The 21,055-nt window shown below is 45.3% G+C and overlaps 1 protein-coding gene across 5 annotated transcripts in view; it reads right to left on the reverse strand.

Moving 5' to 3' along the window:
- Rnf150 (ring finger protein 150) overlaps positions 1-21,055 on the reverse strand; it is a 252,760-nt gene that overhangs the window by 79,468 nt on the left and 152,237 nt on the right. For all 5 annotated transcript variants that reach the window (XM_052729619.1, XM_052729620.1, XM_052729616.1 and 2 more), the window contains exon 5: positions 2,666-2,762. In XM_052729619.1, coding sequence (XP_052585579.1) covers positions 2,666-2,762 — 97 coding nt within the window. The remainder of the gene's footprint in view (positions 1-2,665; positions 2,763-21,055) is intronic.

Consider the following 21,055-nt stretch of genomic DNA (forward strand, 5'->3'; position numbering starts at 1 on the left):
GCTTCCACACAGTTCATGTGTCTTATTCTTCACAGGGATGTTCTGTTCTGCGGGGTGAGTGTGGATGTGTCATGCTCTTCAGCAGGCTCTTCAAAATCCTTGGCAGAGCCAAAAGATGCTACCGATGTTTATTTTTCTGGGAGCTGAGTGTGCTAAGTCAAGTCTCACACAGACTTGTCAGGCATTGGAGTTTCAGCCAGAGTGTCCAACTGCTAAAAGTTAAAACGTTATTTAGTTTGGGAGTACGCCAAAAGGCCACTCAGTATTTCTATTTTAGAAACAATTAACATCAATATTTGGAATTCAGTTATAAGTAGCTTCTGAAGAAATTATACTTCCATGGGAAGAAAATCTGGAACCAAATACTCAGCACAAAATTTAAGTACAGAGCAAGGGTTTCTTTCTCGTCCTGACCAAAGGGAGAAGGGCTGACAGGAAGGCTGTGAAGCTATCCTGAGTCACAGGAAGTACGTGAAATGATGCACATGCGTAAATGCAAACACATAAATACACTTATATAAGCACATGTGTGTGAACACATACACGCAAGCTCACAATGCACACATGAAAGAACATACATGCACACATGTCAGCACACACTTACACACATGCAAGCCCATTCATGCATGGACAAAATGATTCCCATACACACACTCAAGTGAGCACATGTGTGCATTATACAAGTGAGAGACGAGGAGTTGACAGATTCCCTTGTAGGCAGACCGACAGGGAGAAGGGTAATAAAGGGTGAATCCCCAAGATGGCCAGCCTTTTCCTCCTATGTTTTCCTCCTGTCTCCCTGTGTACTTCTTGGATTTGGTGGCCTGGCTTGTTTGCTGTCCTCATGGCCCAGAGAGGATGACACCCAGCAGATGGTGTCTCATCAGCTCCCACTTGACGCAGTCTGGGGAAAGCCTTTCCCCAGAGCATCTTCCTGATGGCATTTGTTTCCCACCAGCAGGCCCTGCGGACGGACCAGCCAGGCCAGACATTATCACGCAGCAGTTGGGGGTCAATCAACCATCCTATCTGTCTTCAAACTGACCAACCCTAAAGTAGATGAGTAAACTCTTCAGAGGCTTTAAAACCCCCAGGCCTGGAGAAGAGACTGGATTTTTGCTTTTCTGAGTCCCCGCTCTGCTGTGAAGAGGGTCTTTTTCTCTGTGTGTCTGCTATGTGCATGTGTTTCTTCATCCCCAATAAACACCTTCCTCCAACAGCTGATTCTGTCTGCATAGCATGAGATTTCTCTGCTGCTACCTGTTTGCTTCAGGTGTTTCCTACTTTTAAGTCTTTTAACTGACAGAGAAAATGAACCCGACCAAGACCCACAAGGACACAGTGCACACATGCAATAATAGACATGCACATGTACACATCCAGTTACACACACACATCCATGCATCCATGCAATCACATACACTTGGTGTGCAAACATGTACACATTTTTCTTCTCCCTCAAAGTAATCAGTTACAGCCAGAGACGTGAAAGGCTGTCACCAGTCTCTGGTGGATATGGATTTTTCTCTCATGTTCCACATCCACTGTGAATGGTTTAGCCTTGAAAGCACTGTGCATGCACAACTCTGGTCTACAGTTCAGCTCAAAGCTCCAGTCTCTTGAGTGGATTTATGTTTGGTGGATCAGCCACCACTGAGGCAGCTGACACAGGGCAGTCAAGCCAGCCAAAGTAGATTCTTAGAACACTCCTGGGCACATTGTCCGACGGAGTCCTCAGATATTCCTAATAGCCCTTCGGCATGCAAGAGCACTCTGATACGTGGTGTGGCCCTCATTCTTTAGTGGCATTCTGGGACCATTAGCATTCTCTTTACTCTTTGTCATAGCAGGGGGAGGGGCAATAGACAGGTGGCAGCAAGGAGGGGGTGGGCAGGCAGGGCTGAGCTGTTTCTGCATTCGCTTTGGAGGCTCCTTTTAGACAGTGCCTATGTTTTCCTCACATCTCCCCATGTACTTCCTGGATTTGTTGGTCTGGCTCCTTTCCTGTCCTCCTCGGCCCAGAGAGGACGACACCCAGCAGCTGGTGTCTCATTAACTACCACTTGTGATGCTCACTTGATACAATCCTGGGAAAGACTTTCCCTGGAGTGTCAAGCCAGCTGGCAGGAGGCTGACCCTAGGGAGAGCACTAAATGTCAGAAAACACATGACTTTGAGAAGCAGCTTGATGGCAGGGTTGGATTTAAGTGGATTTGACTTCCTCTTTGCTCAAAGTCTCCAGAGATGTGAATTTAGAAGACACTCTGAGCTGCATTCTTGGTCCCCTCCTCCCATGGATGGGAGGGAATACTCCCCACTGAATGTCTGGAGATCAGGAAGCGGCAGGCACCCCAACTGTGGCATGTAGCTCTCCTTGAGGACGGTACGGTAACCAGAGAGGTCATTAGTGCTCTCCTGACACATTGTACCTCCTCTGCATCTCACCTGCCCTTGAAGAGATGTACCTTCCTTGACTCACAGACAAATGGTGGACATGGTGTGGTCAGACACAGAGGAGGTGAAGGGAGAAATGTCCGAACACAGAGGCCACTGGGTGATGCCAACAAGGGGATGTGGACAACCCAGGGAAGATGCAGCTTTCTTCCTGCTTTGGGGGCATGTGAAAAGACAGACAGGGCAAGGCTACAGGCTGAGCTGTGCTTACCGGGATCCCTAGGGCTTTAAGAATGTTCATCTTGCACATGGGACAGGTGCGATGATCTAGAAGCCAGGGGTCAACACAGGACTTGTGGAAAAGATGCCTGGAATGAGAACCATACGTCTTAGAGCAGTGGTAACCAAGGCACTCCCTAGACTGTTCCAGCCCACTGACCTGTCCAAGGTTCCTCAGCTGACGAGGAGCAAACCTAGGACTTTTGGACTAAAGCATTTCTTTGTGCTAATTGAGCTCAAATCTGCCTGGACTGTAAGAGTGTCCCATAAGGATTGCAACCGACTCTTCCCAGGTTTTTAGGAAAAGGTGGAGGCTGTAGAAACAGAGATCTCCCCTTCCTTAGTGGCAAGAAGGCAAGAGGGAGAAACTCCCCTGCAGGACGACTTGGTAAAGGCTTGTGTCCCCTTCTCCCACCACCTGAAAGTTTACTTGGCCACCATCAGAAGACAACTCCAAAGTAAAGGCCGACTTCCCTTCGTGTTTGGATGCTGACCACAGAAGGGCATAGGAGCTCCTGGAAACAGTACCACAAAGGACACATGAAGCTGTTCTGGTGGACTAGTGGCTGTCAAGTCAGAAGACGGAGTGAAAGGGCCTGTGGTTTCACTGCGGGTGACACAGCACTATATTCAACTGTATTGCCAGTCTCAAATGCCAGCCGTTATAAGACCTGGTCAGCCTGGCAGGGGAAGGGCATATGAAGACAGTATCCTAGCTGAACTTCCAACATGGCTCACGAGCTGGCTCGGAGACTCCATGGGCTGTTTACATCAAAAGATTTCTCACTCAAAAGAACTCCCACGGACAGAAGGTGTTAGGGCTTCCCACCTGGGTCAAGATGAGCCAGAACTTTCTATTTTCAGTGGGAAGGCTCATTTAGAACATTCCATCTCTGTCTCGATCTTTTCAGTTCCATAAAAAAGTGCTCTAGCTAACTAGAGAGGTTCAGGAAGCAACCAGCCTGTAAACTGTAAAGTGAAATGCAGACGAACTCAAATTCTGAGGATGACTAAGCGGTCTCTGGGATAGGACCAGGACTGAGAGAGCTCAGTTGATGATGGTTTTGCTGTACAAGCTTGAGGACCCAAGGTTGATTCCCCCCACCCCAACTCCCCAGTGTGTGTAAAAATCCAGATGTGTTTGTCTTCTGTGCACACACTGGTGAGGCAGAGGCAGCTGGATCCCCGGGGCTCACTGGCCAGCCAGCTTTGCCTAAAGAACGGCAAGCCCCAGGTCTCGGTGAGAAATCATGTCTCAAAAAAACCAAGGCAGGCAGCTCCTGAGGCACAATGCTGGTGGTCGACCTTAGGCCTCCACAAGCACTCACACACACACAAACATGCACACTTCCAAACCCTGGGAAGAGCAGATTGGGGCTTAGAAAGGGAAGAGCAGCCCTGGGGCTGCATGCTTCTGTTTCCAGCTTGCTGCTCAGGACACCCTGCAGGTCCACTTCTCAGGAGCTTGATATCACGCATTTGTTCTTTTAATGAGGATTTATGCCAACAATCGAGTCTAACACTTAGGACTAGTACTGAGAGTGCTGGTGACCAGTTCCTCTTCTAAGGCAGAGGCTGATGAAATAAATACCTAAAATAAAGCCAAATGTGAGTAGATTACTTGTTGAAAATTACCTGATTCGTACACAGAGTTTGGGGTGGGGTTCTGACTGGAAGATTGATCAGAGTTTACGTGCACGGAAAAGGTCTCTCTGAGGAAACGACAGGGCTGGGAGCTGAGTGGTCGTCACCCCACACATGGAGGGGAGAGAAGAATGTTCTTGGCAGATGAGGGGTCCAATCAAAATGGCTCTTGGAATACCCTGTGCTGGCAGCTGGCCAGACTCGCTGCAGCACCGTGAGGAGGCAGATGCCCATAGCCACCACTGTCAGAAGAGGCCATCTGATACTCAAGGTGGGTGAGGCTGCCCCTTGTCCCCCCCGAGGCAGTGTTGATCTCCCGAAGTTCAGGATCCCATATTGAGGGTTTAAGGTTCTTGTCTAAACCCATTAGCCCATCTGTGTTGCTCTGGGAGAAGCCAGCCATTTTGGTCCCTTTTGACTACCCTTGGGTGACAGATCCGTCACTTTTTTCCCATTACATATGTTTTCTGCACATATGTGGGAGACCCGATGCAGCAGGACCCAGCTGTCAGTGCCTCTTAACACTCAGACAAGTGCTTAATGTCCTCAGCCACCTGTGAATTGGGGATCTGTCTGCTCAAGCATGGCCGTCGGGAGCCGAGTCTCCACAGGAGCCAGCAGTCCCCACACGCTGTCATCCCGTGTGTCTCCTCAGCAATGCTGTACTGCCTGGGTTGTTCAGTCAACACTGATCAAGGAGTTTCTGTGAAGATGTGGGGTAGAGGCGCTTATGGTCTAGGTGGAGCTTATCCAAGCACTTGAGTCTCAGCAAAGCTGTTTTCCTGGAGAAACTTACCCTGCCTTGGACCCTGAAGCATTAACTCCTGCCCCAAAATGTGCAGCCCCAGGCCCACCTTGCAGACTACCCTCAGACCTGCTAGCTCTACCCTCAAGCAATCCAGATCCTTAAAACCTCTCCCTATCTCTCTTCTCTCTGTATGCTCCCACCCAGTTCCTCTTCCTGCCTTTGACCTCTGTGTATCTCCCATGGGTTCCTTTTCTCTGCAGACCCTTCCCCAGCGCATCTTTCAATGAGTGGACAGGTCCAATGACAGCAAAGCTCTCGCTTGCTTCCTCACAGCACCCTCAGTATTTAGAACAGTTTCTGACAGAGCTGACGATCAGGAAACATTTGCTGTGTGGTGTGTATTTATTCATCAAAGGACCCAGTGCTCCTCCCCACCTGCACGGGACTGTCAACCCCCACTCGCTCTTCCATCCGCTGCTTTTCTTTTCCTCTCTCTCTGTCCCTCTCTATCTCCTTCTCTCTCTGTCTCTCTGTCTCTGTCTCTGTGTCTGTTTCTCTCTCTCTGTCTCTCCTGTCTCTCTCTCTGTGTCTCTGTCTCTCTGAGTCTCTATGTCTCTGTCTCTCTGTGTCTCTGTCTCTCTCTTTCTCTCTGTCTCTGTCTCTCTGTCTCTCTCTCTGTGTCTCTGTCTCTCTCTCATGTGGGCTGCCCATCGATCATCTCGTGATTTTCGCTCATCACTGCATAGCATCCACAACCGCTCTCCCCTGCTGCCAGGCCTTCCTCTCCTCTCCATCCTACTCACTGAGCCAGATTTATCTTCTGAAAATAGAACGCTCATTACGTCACTCCCTCCTTCCATTCTGTTCTGTGCTGGAACTGGGTACAAAGACGACTAAGACAAGGTCTCTCCCTTCGTGGAAGCACCTCAGCTCCCTTGCAGTTCCGTCTTAGGCACAGAGGGAAAACCATCGGAAATCCACACTCCTAGGCTGGAGGTTTTCTCTCTTTTCACTCTTTGGCAAGTTTTCCTAGCTCTCCGAGACTGGTTATAAATTGGTAACACCTTATCTTACGGGAGTGGGGTTTGCAAGTGAGTCAATCTCTCTCTCTTCCCCTCCTCCCTCTCAAGGTGGTGTGTGTGTGTGTGTGTGTGTGTGTGTTGTGTGTGTGTGTGTGTGTGTGAAGAGAGAGAGAGAGAGAGAGAGGAGAGGAGGAGAGAGAGAGGAGAGGAGAGAGAGAGAGAGAGAGAGAATGCTTTATGTTGTCATAGCACACATCTGTAAACTCAATAATTAGGAAGCCAACACAGAAGAATCATGAGTTCAAAGCCAGCCTTGTGCTACATATAAAGATTTTAAGATAGAACACCACAAAAATAAAAAACTAACTCCAGCCAGCCAAGCACAACAGAACATGAGTGCTAGCGCTCCTTAAGGGTAAATTACCAACAATCTCATTAATCTCCGTTCTCTCTGCTCTGGGTGTGGCTGCAGCAGGCTAGTCCGCCTCCTGCTGCCGCCGCTTACCCATCATGGATTATGTTGTCCCGGGACTGTAAGCCTGAGGGTAGTTTATCACAGCATCAGAAAAGGAATGAGGACAGTGAGGATGCAGACCCACACAGCGCTGCTGAGATGTGAAGAGGTAAGTCCTCATGGTTCTTAGCAGTTGTGATAAACCAGATCACACTCATTCCCACACCCAGTGCTTCCTGTTGCACACCCACTCCATGTGTGATTTCTGCCCAATTAGAAGGCGTGTCTTCCTCCCCCTGGGGAAGAAGTCCTATTCTCTTTTTCCCTCCTCACGCGCTTTTACAGACTCATCGCCCCCGTCGTCACCCTGCAGTTAGAGTTGAGATTCTGTGGTTCTGGAGGCTGGAGAGAGGGCTTTGCCGGTGACAGCACCGGCCACTCTTCTTCAGGACCCACGTTCCGGTCTCAGCACCCACATGGTGACTCGCAACCTTCTGTACCTCCAGTTCTAGGGGATCCAGGGCCCTCTTCTGGCCTCTGTGGGCATTAGGTACACATGTAGTGCACAGACATATGTAGACAAAACACCCACGCACAGAAAAATAAAATGAATTTTAAAAAGAAAGCTTTGTGTGCTTTGGGCACCAGTGCAAGCGGCTCCACCCTCTTTAGTGACATGCATAATAAAGACTATGAGTGCCTTAGAATCCCACTCTCTGGGGTGACATCAACTCCTTTACAGTGATAGCCAGTGCTCTACGGCTAGCCGAAATGTCTCTTTGGAGCGTCTGAATGGCATTTCCAAAGTTGTCAATGAAGTGAGAGTGAAATTTAAGTGAATTTGTGCTGCCGACGATGCCTACCGCTTACTGTAGTCTGGGCACGCACACACCTAATCGATTCACTGCCTTTCTGTGAGGTAAAAACTGTTGGTGATCTCCGGAGAAGGAAGCTGAGGCACACTGAAGTGGAGCCTCCAGTGAGCATCAGAACCACAGCAAACCCTGTGCTCACACCTGTGTGCTGGCCTGGCTCTCCGCTGCTCTCGTCACTGGTGACAGGGGCACGCAGGGCCACGTTTCTATCATTTCCTAGGATAGCTTTGTGCTCTCGATTCAAGTGCTTGTTCTCTCTGAACCCCTGTAGAATAAGGATAACACCAAGAGTCTTGGCACCTCAACAATGTCCTTCTAGTGTGCCAAATGGCCCTCTTTAGTCGCAGGGGAAAGTCATGAGCTATCTTAGTGCAGCTACAGGTATGTGACTTATACTGGCCAAATAGCTATGGAGAGGAAAATAATAATCACATCATTACTTTATTATTGACCTGTCATTTGCAAACATAGAGAGCGAGACTGCGCTGTGTTAACAGAGCCCCTGGAAAACAGCAAAGTGTGAGTGAGAAATTGTGGCTGTAGTGAGCTATGGAGAGGAGACCTCTTTCTTAGTGAGGCAAAGCTTAGTCTGTCCTATCCTGACTAGTAAAGTAGCAAAAGGAAAGGTTGATTACATGATTTTTTACATACTGCTTACAAGGCAAGTGTTCAGTGAGTAAGTGATATGAACTATTAAGTCATTAGTAGGCATAGGTAAAATTGCCATGGAGCTCAGAGAAGGGGGCTGTTACATTGTGAGGAATTTATGAACTTATGAGGTATCATAGGGTCTCTTGTATAGCCTAAAGAGTAGGGAGACTTGAAGGGTAGAGACAGGAAGAAAGAATTCTAAGGAGAAGGAATTTGTTGGGGTCAGGGTAAAGAGGCAGTGTTAGATATGCATGGGAAATGTAGGCACGTTGAACTGCAGAATATTTTGTACTCTAACATGAAAAGTACAGTTAGAAAAGATGGGCCAGGTCAGCATTGTGAGTAGGGTGAACGGGCCGAGCAGTAAGCAAGAGACTGTGAGGAGAAAAATCACAGACTTGCACCATACGTTCCCTCCTTCCTCATGCTGAGCCGCTCACCATCACGATCTCCTTCCAGCCATTTGCTTCATCTTTCTAGACTTCTACATGGGAGGAGGGCTGGGCCTATTTACTGCGCAGATGCTTCTCATTGATCAAGCCAGGTAAATGTATACCTGTCTCCTTCTACCAACAACTCCATCCCACTGGTCCAGAGCCTCACTGGTCAGAAGCCCGCTATGAGAAATGGTGAGACCAAGGGAGAGTTACTCCATGTCACAGGTCACCTTATTCAGCTTAGGTAAACAGAACAAATGCCATTGAAAGGAAACTAACAGGGAGAGAAGAACTAGTGTCCAGAACTAGTAGTTACTATGTTTTGGAGGTTATGAAGGTGATTATTCTGTGTTACCAAGACAACTGGAGAGTGGTTTCCATTGACGGAGGAAGGGTGGATCAGGCCTAGGAGAGGTGGAGAAAGGGGAGAGGAGACATGAAGAGAGACAGAGGGAAGGAGGGAAGGTAGAGAGAGAAATGGGGGAGGAGGAAGAAGAGAGGGAGGAAGAGAAAAGGAAGAGAAGGATCAAGAGAAAGAGGAAGAAAGAGGAAGGAGGAAGAGAGAGATGGAGAAAGGGACACATTAGGAGGAAGGAGGAAGAGAGCAAGATCCTGGAGCTGGGCAGGTTTCCTTTGGTTTCCGTGGGTCTTAGATGTTTGGCTTAGAGAGAGTTGGGTATCGGAGGTAGATATTTTTCAGTCAGAGCAAAGGTGATTTTTCAGCACCCCTGCACAGAGCAGGACTGAATTAGGGGAGACGTCATGCTCACAGCCAGGGGCGCTTTGGAAGGAGTTTGGGCTTGGGACAGAAAACCCACCTAGGTTCTGGGTGATCCATCTTCTGAGTTCGAGTTTTCTTTTAGTGAAACCCAGAGGTCACCTTGGCACTTGCCCTGTGTGTGTCACAGACTCCCGTGAGACACGAATTAGACAATAATGCACAAGTGACTGGTAAACTGCAGAATGCTTCTCAGAGTTAAACTCTTCTGAGAATCAGCTATTTATTTCACCCAGCTCTCTCTCCCATGGGGTTTAGGTAGCACTGGAGAAAAACCAACAAAACTAAAAGCAAAGCAATGCTAGATTGGATCTTCTCAAGGCTAACTTTAAATTCCAGTGGAAGGCACTGGTACTCTGAGAATGCCGGCTAGGAGGGAAGTGCGCGGCCCTCACTTTGAGTTAGAGGAAGGCCCTGTCCTTAGAGCTTGACCTGCTCTAATTATATTACTTGGCTGGAGCAGCTGGTTGGCACTCATCCTATGTGTCTAGTTGATTCATGTGATGAGGGACCAGGACACTTGAATGCCATATTTAACGGGGTCACTACAGTGCAGGACCTCGGTCCTAAGTTAGCCTTTGGTCTGTTACCGATGGCCACGCAAACAAGCACACTGACGTCTACCAACCTGGCCATTTTTCTCCATGTTTCTTTCCTTTAACCCCTTCATTAAGTGGTATGTTGTCATTGGCTCCTACTGAGGCTGTGCACAGAAAATCTGAAGTGGTCAGAGTAAAATGGTAAAAAACACCATCAGTAGACTTTCTACTTGAGTGCAATGCAATTTTGACCGGTGTGTGCATGTGATATCCATGGTATCGATTCCATTACTTTTTTTTTTTTTTTTTGGTTTTTCGAGACAGGGTTTCTCTGTGTAGCTTTGCGCCTTTCCTGGGACTCACTTGGTAGCCCAGGCTGGCCTCGAACTCACAGAGATCCACCTGCCTCTGCCTCCCGAGTGCTGGGATTAAAGGCGTGCGCCACCACCACCCGGCTCGATTCCATTACTTTAAGTGAAGTTGTAACGTAGAAGAAGTCACGGCTTTTACACACACATGATGGCCTTCAGGTGTGAGCATGTTGTGTATGTGATAAGGAGTCACATCACTCTGTCACTCCAGCAAGTCCCTTCCTGTTCACAGTCAGCACACAACCGCCATTCTGACCTCTGTCCCCAGGGGCCAGTTTTCCTTGTTATTAACTTCATGCATACAGAATTATAAAGTAGGTATTTTTCCTGAGGTATCTTGTGCTCAAAATAATGTTTCTCCAATTTATCTGTGCCTCACTGAATATCAGCAGCTTCCGTTGATTGCTAAGTAGTGTCCCATTGAATAGATGTGCCCCTATTTGTTAGATGATTTTCCTAAAGGTAGAGGTACGGTTGTTTTCATATTTGACGGTATGAACAAGCACGGTCCAGTCATTCTTGTAAAAGTCTCCTTCTGAACACAGGCAATCTTTGTCCTTGGGTACACATTTAAATATTTGTATTTGAGACACGGTTTCCCACTGAACCTGCCTGGACTGGATGAACTCCTGGAACTCACTCTTGCCTCTGCCCTTCCCAGTGGGGATACACTACAACGTCTGGCTTTTTACTTATTTTGACGTGGTTCTGGGGATCCTACCTTAGGTTTTCATGAGACAAATGCTTTACCTGCCAAGTCATCTCTCCAACCGTTAAAACACGCAAATTTTATAACATAACTTTTAAAACCCCACTAATCAAAAAGCACCATAAAAATAAAATGTATTCAGGTGAGAAAAACATGATTTACCCCAAATAAAAAAATGTTAGAACTAGTTAGCATGTTTATCAATTTTAGGTCACAGGTCCCTTTCTGGTCTAACATTTCAAGCTAGGAAACATGGTCCAACCAACATCAACTTATTTAAGTTATAAAATTGTATTAGGGAAGAGTAATATCTCAGAGAAATAAAGCAAAACAGGAATTAAAATTACCTTAATATTTGACTATCAGAGGAGAGAGATACTTCATAAAGCATGACTTCACGGGCCCAGCTGGCGCTGACGAAAACACTCTCCCACGCTGCTAGTGAGTTGTCAATCATTACTTTCTTCCAAGAAAGCAATTTGAGAAAACTTCTCAAGATACTTCAACATCACATTGGACCAGGCAGTCGACTTTGAAGAGTGTATCCTATGACTAAATTTAGGACCTCAAACACTGATTCCAGAATGATGAAGTGTTGGAAGCAAATTTGGTACTGAGTAATCGGAATTAAATTAATTCAAAGAGTGGACGCTCACACTATCACCTAACTATTTTTAAGTAATTTCTAAAGTCACAAGGAAGGGCTTACCTTTTAATGGTAACTGAGAAATTAGAATTACAACTATATCAATTGTGGACTACACAGTATTTAAAATATGCACGTAAGGTGCAGTGAGCGTGTTATAAAATTCATTACACCCAGTACTGTCAGTGCCAAGAGTGAGGTTATAGGCTTTATCAGTTTTTAAATGTTTTTCTCTATTTTCAACAGTTTTCCAAGTGAGCCATGGAACTCTTGAAAGTTATTTTTTAAAAACCAAACCAAAACAAAACAAAACAAAAGCCAAAAACAAAGCAAGAACACGTCTGGGCTCATCAGATGGGAGAAAGAGAGGATGGGTTACCACAAGGTGTGTCCTCTGACCTCCAGATGAGCACATGCATGTGGTCCCCGCCCTAGCCACAACCAATAAATGAGTAAATATAAACAATCCAGTATCTATAAATAAATAACCGTAAACAGAGTGTTGTATAATCTAATTTGTATAACAAAGGCATGATAGAATAAGTCAAATCTGATAGATCTGGCTGATAACCATCAATCTTCAAGACTTGATTTTAATTATACGTATGCATGTGTGTGTGTGTGTGTGTTGCTGGAGGGTATGTGCACATGCGTGTAGGTTTCCTTGGAAGCCAAATGCTATGGATATTACTAGAGCTGGGGTTGCAGAAGGTTGTGAGCTGCCAAACATGGGTGTCAGGAACTGATCTCGGGTCCTCTGCAAGAGCAGTATGCACTCATAACCGCTGAGTCATTTCTACAATCCTAGCCATGATATTTTCCCAAACAAAGCGACATAGAAAATATCTGCCCCTGACCAGGAATATGCATGAGGAAAAAAGGGAGGGAGGGAGGGAGAGGGAGGGGCAACTCAGGTCAGGCTGTTTCTGTCCGGCTGGAAAATGCTCTTTTGTTTCCTACTTTATGAGTTACAGGCTCGGAACCAGAATCTCAGCCGCATCACAGCATTTTATAACATTCCTTTGCTTGCAAGGATTGACTTTCCTGTCCTTATGGACTTTCGTTAGCATTGACTCATCTTACAGTAAGACTTGCCCATGGGTTTAAAATGTTAAGGGTAGGTCTGTTTTGAATGCTCGAATCACTCTATTGTGATTCTTCCAATTTTCAATATTAAAAGGATGTTCCTTTTTTATATCACACTATACACTTCCATGTTAGAGTATTTATTATGCTCCTGTTGTGCCTGCTAGGTAGCACAAATGGCAGTCCCCTCCTGCCCTCAAAGAGGAGTCTATACATGAATGGCAGCATCTAATTTGATTTTATCTTTTAGTGTCATTTGGGATTCGTGGCACGAACAACAGCGCGGGAGTTTGGAGAGCACAGTGGGTGGGCTCTGTTCTGTGTTTATTTATTGTATGTAATGTGGTGTGCATGCATGTAGACGTCGCTGTGTGTGGGCTCATGTGGGAGTGTGTGTTCATGGAGGCTGGAGTCTGACATTGGGCGTCTTTCTCAGTTGCTCTCTTATTCATTGAGGTGGGGTCTCTCGCTGGAACTCAGAGCTTGCTGATCCCAGTGCAGCTAGCCAGCTTACTCTAGGGATCCAGTCTTTGCCTTCCAAAGGCTGGGATCACAGGTGGGTCACTATTCCCATCTGGCTTTTATGGCAGTTTTTGGATCTGATCCTGATCCTGAGTGGGTGGGTTATAAAGCCCAGGAAAACTTGGTTGGAAGCAGCCACCGAAACCACATAAACATTTGAGATACACTGAACAACCTTGTAGGAGGCTTGTCTGCCCCAAAGTTCAGGAGGAACTTTGGTGTAGGTATTATGTTTTCTCCCACAGGAGCTCAGTAAATTTAATTCAATATTAAGGTATTTGGGCTCTGGAAGGTAAAACTTTGATTCCCAGGACACCTGCTCATTCAGGTAGCTTTATAGATGGACTTGTCTCCTCTTTCTCACATACTTTGTGCTCAATGTGTGTTCTGGAGCTCCTTCCCTGAGAAGAGAAAACTGCTACCTCTCCTTGGTGACAGGAGTTATTGGGATACTGAAATGGGAGGCAAGGCAGCAAACATTCCTATGTTAAAAATATGCATCAGTTACACCAATTGAGGAAGAAATGCTGGTGGTTGTCTGACTAGCTAGTGGACAGGGATAATTTATGAGCATCTTGTCCATTGCAGACCTGTGGTATGTAAGCAAGAGAGCACTAAAGATTCTGCTGAAACTGGACCATCAAATTTAGGCTTTGACTTTTCATGAACCCTCAAAAAATCCCCCATTTCATGTCTCCTGACCTATCCCCTACAGATTCTATCAGGCTTAGTGTTAATCTTTTTGGAAAGTTAGGATATCGATCACCCGCTTATACATACGAACTTCCTTTGTTCCTTATCTACTATGCTTTTCCTGAACCATTTATTGTGGTTTGGACCTTGAAACATATTTGAGGTAGTGTCTTATGTATCCCAGCCACCATCCAAACTCACAGTGTGGTCTGATGATCCTCCTACATCTACTTGTGGAATGCTGAGATCACACATCTTGACTCTACATGTGGAATACCATTGTATTAAATCTCCATGTCATTTCATTGAAGACTAATGCTGTTAGTCACAATCTAGTGTTTGTAAAAGTTTTAACTTACACATCAAATCTTAAATCACAAAAAAGGAAATGGTGTGATACACCCTATGTTGGACAACACCGCGAGACTCTTGAACTGATACAGAAAGCCAAAGCCGAAGCACAGTCTCAGGATGGAGAGAAGAGGAACATGCAGAATCAGTTATCTACAGAAAAAGGATCTTTGTCCACATGACCCAAGTGGGTGAGTATTTTAGAGCTGAAAGAGTGAATAAAAGATTAAAAAGATAAACTAACTCTGGTCAAGGTCCTTCCTCCCCAAAGAAAAACTCCACCCTTGAAAGCTGGTCCTTGGGGGACAATGATAGATGGATAGTGTGGAAAGTGCTTCAGTTTTCATTTAAATTTGAGTGAAGAGGCACGACATGTTTGTTTTAAATGCAAAGAAATGCAGACACGACCATCATTCAACACACTAGGAAGCAAGTACCTATGCTTTGGTAATTTATCTCCTAGTTTGTGGGAGTCCGTTTTCAGGTTCCTCGTGGCTTTACCCAGCAGGTCCGCATAGAGATGATGACTAGGACCACGGGCCTGAGTGCAGGTGTCTGAGATGGTCTGCTGGGGGAGGTCTTTTGCTCCACCCCCTGGCATCTCTATAAATACCTTGGGGCAGAGACAGGGCCCATTGGAATAGGTTCCAGGCCCTCTCCAGGCTATCCTTTATTTTCTATCTGTTTATCTCCACAATCTAAATCCTCCTATCTATTATTTCCTACTGCTTGCACTCAAGAAAACTCTGGGGAACTGTGGGGTTGGTGGGTAAACGACCCACACTAGTTTTTCTGGAGTAGCCCACCCTCCACCATCTCCCTGTCCAATGCCACCCTCCAGCCACGTGCCAACACCCCACTTCAGACCTCCAAGGTATTTCACCCACTTTGTGATCACATCCTCTAACTGGTCCCTCTGAATCCAGCCACAGACCTTGGAGTCGCACTCAATGCCTGTGCCAGTGGTCTGTGTGTAAACGGCCCCTCCTCACCCAACAGGTTCCAACGCACAGTGATGAACTAAGGCCTCCCGGCAGCACTCTGGTCTTGAATGACCCAGCTTTTCCCACATGACCCCTGACATGGAGATTCCACTCTAATAGCTCCAGGCAACTCTAGTTGTCCTTTCTTGGAATCTTCTTAGCTCTGACTGATCAGGAAATGCCTTCAGTGTAGGGAGTGTAACTAATCAGTTTGAATTATGACTTTACTAAGTAGAAAATACCTGCAAATATTAATAAAGAGCTCTTTATCACAGCCTTTTGATAGCAGCAATTGAAGGCCTATGTGGGAATAGCTTAAATGTCCCAAATAAGCAAATAAATTATGGTGTATGGCTGCACAATTTGAATTTTAAATGTTACCAAAAGGCTTATGTGGCAAAAGATAAAAAAAAAAGTCAAATCAAAATTTATAACACACAAAAACATCCGAACTGGGGGAGGGGAGGTATGCTCTTTTTGAGTGAAAACTGTGCATAAGGGGGTCCAGGGTTTCAGTGCAGTAGATGGAATTCTACCAGTGGGTGGTGGTGATGGCTGAATGATTATGTGGGTGAATTTAACACCAGGAAATGACCAAAACGTAGGATGTATGGTACAAAGACTTTCCAAACGAGCCCAGAAATAAATCCCAGAACTGCTTGACCTTAGATGATTTTGTTTGGGGGAAACTTACATCTGTCTCATGAGAAACTCAGAAGCCCCAAAGCTGGGGGTCTGCAGACACAGTAGAGGAGCAGGGCTCTCTAAACACTCAGCCCCCACTCTGCCACTTCTGGGAATTGGGAGCAGCATTGGGATGTCAATCTGCAGAAGCAAACTTCCTACAGTGATATCAGGACAGCTTGCTAGCTGCTGGATTTCTTCCTCTTCCTCCCCCTGCTCCAGTATAAAGACCTCTTTACCATCCAGAGGCTGCTACTTAGAGCCCTCCAGGGAGCACTGTTTGCAAACTACAGGTACAGAAAGTTATTTGGGGAAGAGGTGAAAATTGGAGAACACTTCCCAAAGACACCAACTTGAGTTTTAGAGGGTCTTACTTAGAAATCGGACGCTGATGGTAGAAAGCCAGTGGGTCATATTGTCTCTACAGATGAGAACATCTGTGTATGAGAAACTGCTTTTTGGCATCTTCTGCGGGGGGAAGGTGATGTGAACATCTCCCCCAATTTCTCCCCTAATCTCCTTACTAAGATTAGGCTCAAGGAAATGAGGTGCATTCATGGTTTACCTCAGTGGAAAATTCTGACTGGGCCACGACAGACTCTTGAAGTGAAGTCTCTTTCTCCAGAGACCTTGGCACCTCAAGGTTTTTGGGTGATTTATGCAAGCAAGAGCTTGATAACGTCTGGTTATTGCTTCAGAGTCCAAAGGAAGGTCAAAACGAGCCACAAATAACTTAGTGTTCTTTCTGGAAAATTCTTACAATGTTAAGGAAGAACAGGATATGGAGTGATGTTGACAACATTTCAAACTTGCAAAAATGGAGATAAGAGAGCAAAGGGAAGAAACATGAAAATGACAGTGGTGGTTACCTGCATGAGGGGGATAAGCAGATATTTAAATATTTCATTTAAAACATTTCTGTAATGAGAGTATATGAGCTAAGTCAATCATGATTTAAAAGTATGAAGAGATATCGGGGCTGAAGAGAGGATCAGTGTAAGAGCACTGGCTGCTCTAGCAGAGGGCCCAGGTTCAGTTCCCAGCACCCACGTGGGGCTAACAACTGTCCATGACTCTGATGCCAGGGGATCTGACGCCCCCTTCTGGCTTCAGTGGGCACTGCATGAAAATGGTATACAGACATACATGCAGGCAAAACACATACACATAAAATATAATAAAATAAATGTTTAAAAAGGAAAAATGAACCAAAGAGATGCTTCCTTTTTCTCCTCCTCCTATTTATTTATTAATCTATTGATTGATTGCAAAGCCTTTCTCAATCATTGTGCCTGGTATTAGCCCCTTGTATTTGTAGATATTTGTCTTTACAGATATCCATACCATGCTGTGTCCTGATTACCTATTGAAATTTTCATTTTCCATGAGGTCACACCACTTACCATGCCATGTGTGGTACCTCCTACTGTCCCTACTAGAAGATATTTGTTGTTCCAAAAGAGTTCCTCATGCACTACGAAGCTCATCACAGGGCCTGCTTACTACCAGCGTGCTCTTGAAGCTGTTCCAGCTGTGGAGGAGTCTGCCAGATTAAAGGAACACTATCCCCTCGATAAATTATAGATAGGAAAGAATTTTGCAGGGACACAGGTAAGGAAAACATATTGTTTTGCCTTTTACATATGGCAAATGTGGGCTTCTGACCCGCCTAAGGAGTCCACATTCTCCTTGAGACTTTGTGTCTTTGAACTTGATGTAGGTTGAAAGGAATAACCACTGAAAAACAAGCAGGGAAACTATAGGTTAAAAGGAGCGGAGAGCATTACCTGTTCTCTGGACAGGAGAAGACAGTAAAGATCAACATGACGTTTCAGGAAGATACGTTCTGTGGCTCGGAATCATACCACAAGCTCTAGTCCAAGTTACAAGCCCACCCAAAAACACAGCAACGTGCCTGTCTTGATATGTGCAAGACATAGCAAAATCCATGTTACCTGGAAAATGCCTTAGTGGTAAACTGGGATCAAATCCAAGTCACAAGAGTTAGAACATCCTGTCACCAACTGGCTGTGCATGCCACTTCGTGTCTTTCCCTCACACTGTGGCATGGGTCCAGACTCACATCAATGAAGCCTTGTGTTCATGTGCTAGGGAAGGATTGGATGAAGAAAGAGAGGAGACAGGAAGGGCTGGAGTGAATGTATATGACTTCACTTTAGTAATTACCATGATGACAGATGAGAAAGGAAGGCTTTGCTCATTTGCTGTAATTTGTGTAGAGTTCACAGAGAGAGGAAACAATGGAACAACCTTGAAACCCTCATGGTATCAGTGCATACATGGATGATGGGAGAGGCACCCAAACAGTGGAGAGGTATACAGTACTCAGGGATTATGAGGCCACAGAATATAAGATTAAAGAAGAGACATATTATTCATTGGGATAATTTTTGAAACAATGTTTACCCCAAGGAGATATAATCAATTCCAAGGATGAATCACCCTGTACATACTGGGAAAGAAAGTCTATGATGCTCATAGTAGTGCAGGTTTAATAACACCCCAGGTGGAGTGATTGAGCAGAGAAGCAAATGCTACTGCATCTGTTTGATGACATCTGTTAGTGCACACTGCCTGCATCTGTTTGATAACATCCGTTAGTGTACACTGCCTGCATCTGTTTGATAACATCTGTTAGTGCACACTGCCTGCATCTGTTTGATAACATCCGTTAGTGCACACTGCCTGCCTCTGTTTGATAACATCCATTAGTGCACACTGCCTGCATCTGTTTGATAACATCTGTTAGTGCACACTGCCTGCATCTGTTAGATAACATCCATTAGTGCACACTACCTGCATCTGTTTGATAGCATCCATTAGTGCACACTGCCTGCATCTGTTAGATAACATCTGTTAGTGCACACTACCTGCATCTGTTTGATAGCATCCATTAGTGCACACTGCCTGCATCTGTTAGATAACATCTGTTAGTGCACACTGCCTGCATCTGTTTGATAACATCCGTTAGTGCACACTGCCTGCATCTGTTTGATAACATCCGTTAGTGCACACTGCCTGCATCTGTTTGATAACATCCGTTAGAGCACACTGCCTGCAAGAAGCCAGCAACAGACATAAAAGTACCTTGATTTTGAGACCAGCATGGAAAAAGACCTATGGGATATTCAGAGAGTACATATGTGTGATTAGTGTAAGATCTAACAGTAATTAACTATAACTCATGATGGGTAATGCTTGGTGTGTCCTGTCATATTGTAGATCCATCTGTAAAGCAGGATCTACAATAAGAAAATAGCAATAGAGAGTAAAGAACCAGTGTGTGACCCCCTCCTCCCAAGACTCAGGGGCCATCGTGGAAGAAGAGGTGGGAAGACCGTAAGAGGCGGTGGTCAGAGGAAAAAGGACACAGGACCATTGCACTCACGAATCCCAGCGGCTGTTGTCCGAAGAAGACAGCACAAGATCAAGCCAGTCACCATTCCACACAGATGGGAGGGGCTCGGGAGTATTACCTCTAAATGAGGAGCTATGGACAGCTGGCTTCTGGGGCAAGGAGAGTCAGTGTTCTTTAAGGATTTGGTCCTTAGTAGGTCAGCTGTGGATAGTCCCACACTCACGACTATATGGGCAGTGTGACTTGGACTTGGCGAGTTATGAAGAAAAAGGAAAAAGAAAAAGCACATGAAGTTGAGAAGGAGTGAGACGGGTCCTGGAGGAGTTGGGGGAGGGGTGAGAGGCGACTAGGATCAAAGTAAGTTGTATGCATATATTAAACTGTCAGAGAACTAACACAAATATTATTATTGAAAAAAATCAGTGTGTGAGCTCGGAAATGAGCAATCATATAGAAAAGGAGGAACCTGAGACCAAACTGAGCAGCCCAGAGTGAGGTTAACATCAATAGAGTTAAGCTTCCAAAAGTTTTTTTCATGGTATGCAATAAAATACTAATTTTCTTGATTAATATTTACAAATAACCATATTATAAAGAAGATCTGCATTACTAAGAAAAACTGAATATTGTTAAAGAAATGTAACTTGTCATTAGTAGACACTGAAACAGGCTATGGGAAATCACACCGTGATCATGCAGTTTCAATTCTCCAGCAATTTCATGTAGATCCAAAAAATTTAGTTATGATAAAGCTTTAGATGAGTAAATTACTTTATAAGTATGAGCCAAAGAGCTAACGAGATGGTACGTGTAATTTTTGAAAACAGATCTTGTTCATTACAATGGAGTGTCAGAAAAAAGCAGATGTTTAATTGGCTGTGCGTATCCATTAGTAGGAACCGTGAGGCGAGGAGAAAGAGAAACACCTGGGTGTTTCTAATGCTGAAGCTTTAAACCCTCAAGATAAGATGTGGGCAGAGGGATCCCTGTCGCCTGCACACTGCTGTTTCCAGCAAGGCTTCTGGAAGTCACTGCATGCGCATTGTGTGATGTCTAGAAAGAGTGGAGCTACAGTCAGTGGGTAAGGTGCTTGCCGCCAGCCTGCTGACCTGGATTCCATCCCAGGACCCGCATGATAGAGCACTGGCTCCCACAGACTACCCTCTCACTGCTACACTCATGCTGTCGCTGTGTGCCTCCCCCAGATACGTAAATAAATGCATCAAAAAGGTACTCGGAGTGAGTGTGGTCATACACAGGAAACTGCCAAGTGTCCATGTGACCCCATCTGTGACTCCACTTTAGGGGCAGGTGGACATGTATAAAGGTGAGACAATTGAATCACATTTGCTGGCTCTTTGGGTGGAGAGAATTCCTGCTCCCAAATTCCTAATGGCCAATTGCTGTGAGCATTTCAAGAAAGATCTCTTGAGAGATGCTGAGTTCAAGCCAGCATCTAGTCTTTTTATTTATTTTTTGATCACTTCTTCATCATCTTGAGATTATTAAACCAATTCCCCGAATGCTATTTTATTCCATTTCTATTTCTAACAAATAGTTTTAAAATTCGTATTGTTTGGGGAAAGCAATAGATTGTGGATGTCTTTGTGTTATACCCTTTCTGCTTAATGTGCTTTTAAACTCAAGACCTTTTCAAGCCATCTTCTCTACATGAAGTACCTTTCATTGAGGCAATTACATTTTTATTTTTGGGACATTTGCATAGAGGCAACTAAAAAGGGATTTCAATGAAGGCTATGGCTCTTACGCAACCCTCACTTACTTGATTTAATTAGGATGTTCAAAGAAA

The sequence above is a fragment of the Peromyscus californicus genome, unplaced genomic scaffold (genome assembly GCF_007827085.1).
Source record: "Peromyscus californicus insignis strain IS unplaced genomic scaffold, ASM782708v3 Scaffold_8__1_contigs__length_139910024, whole genome shotgun sequence".
In the NCBI taxonomy this organism is placed as follows: Eukaryota; Metazoa; Chordata; class Mammalia; order Rodentia; family Cricetidae; genus Peromyscus; species Peromyscus californicus.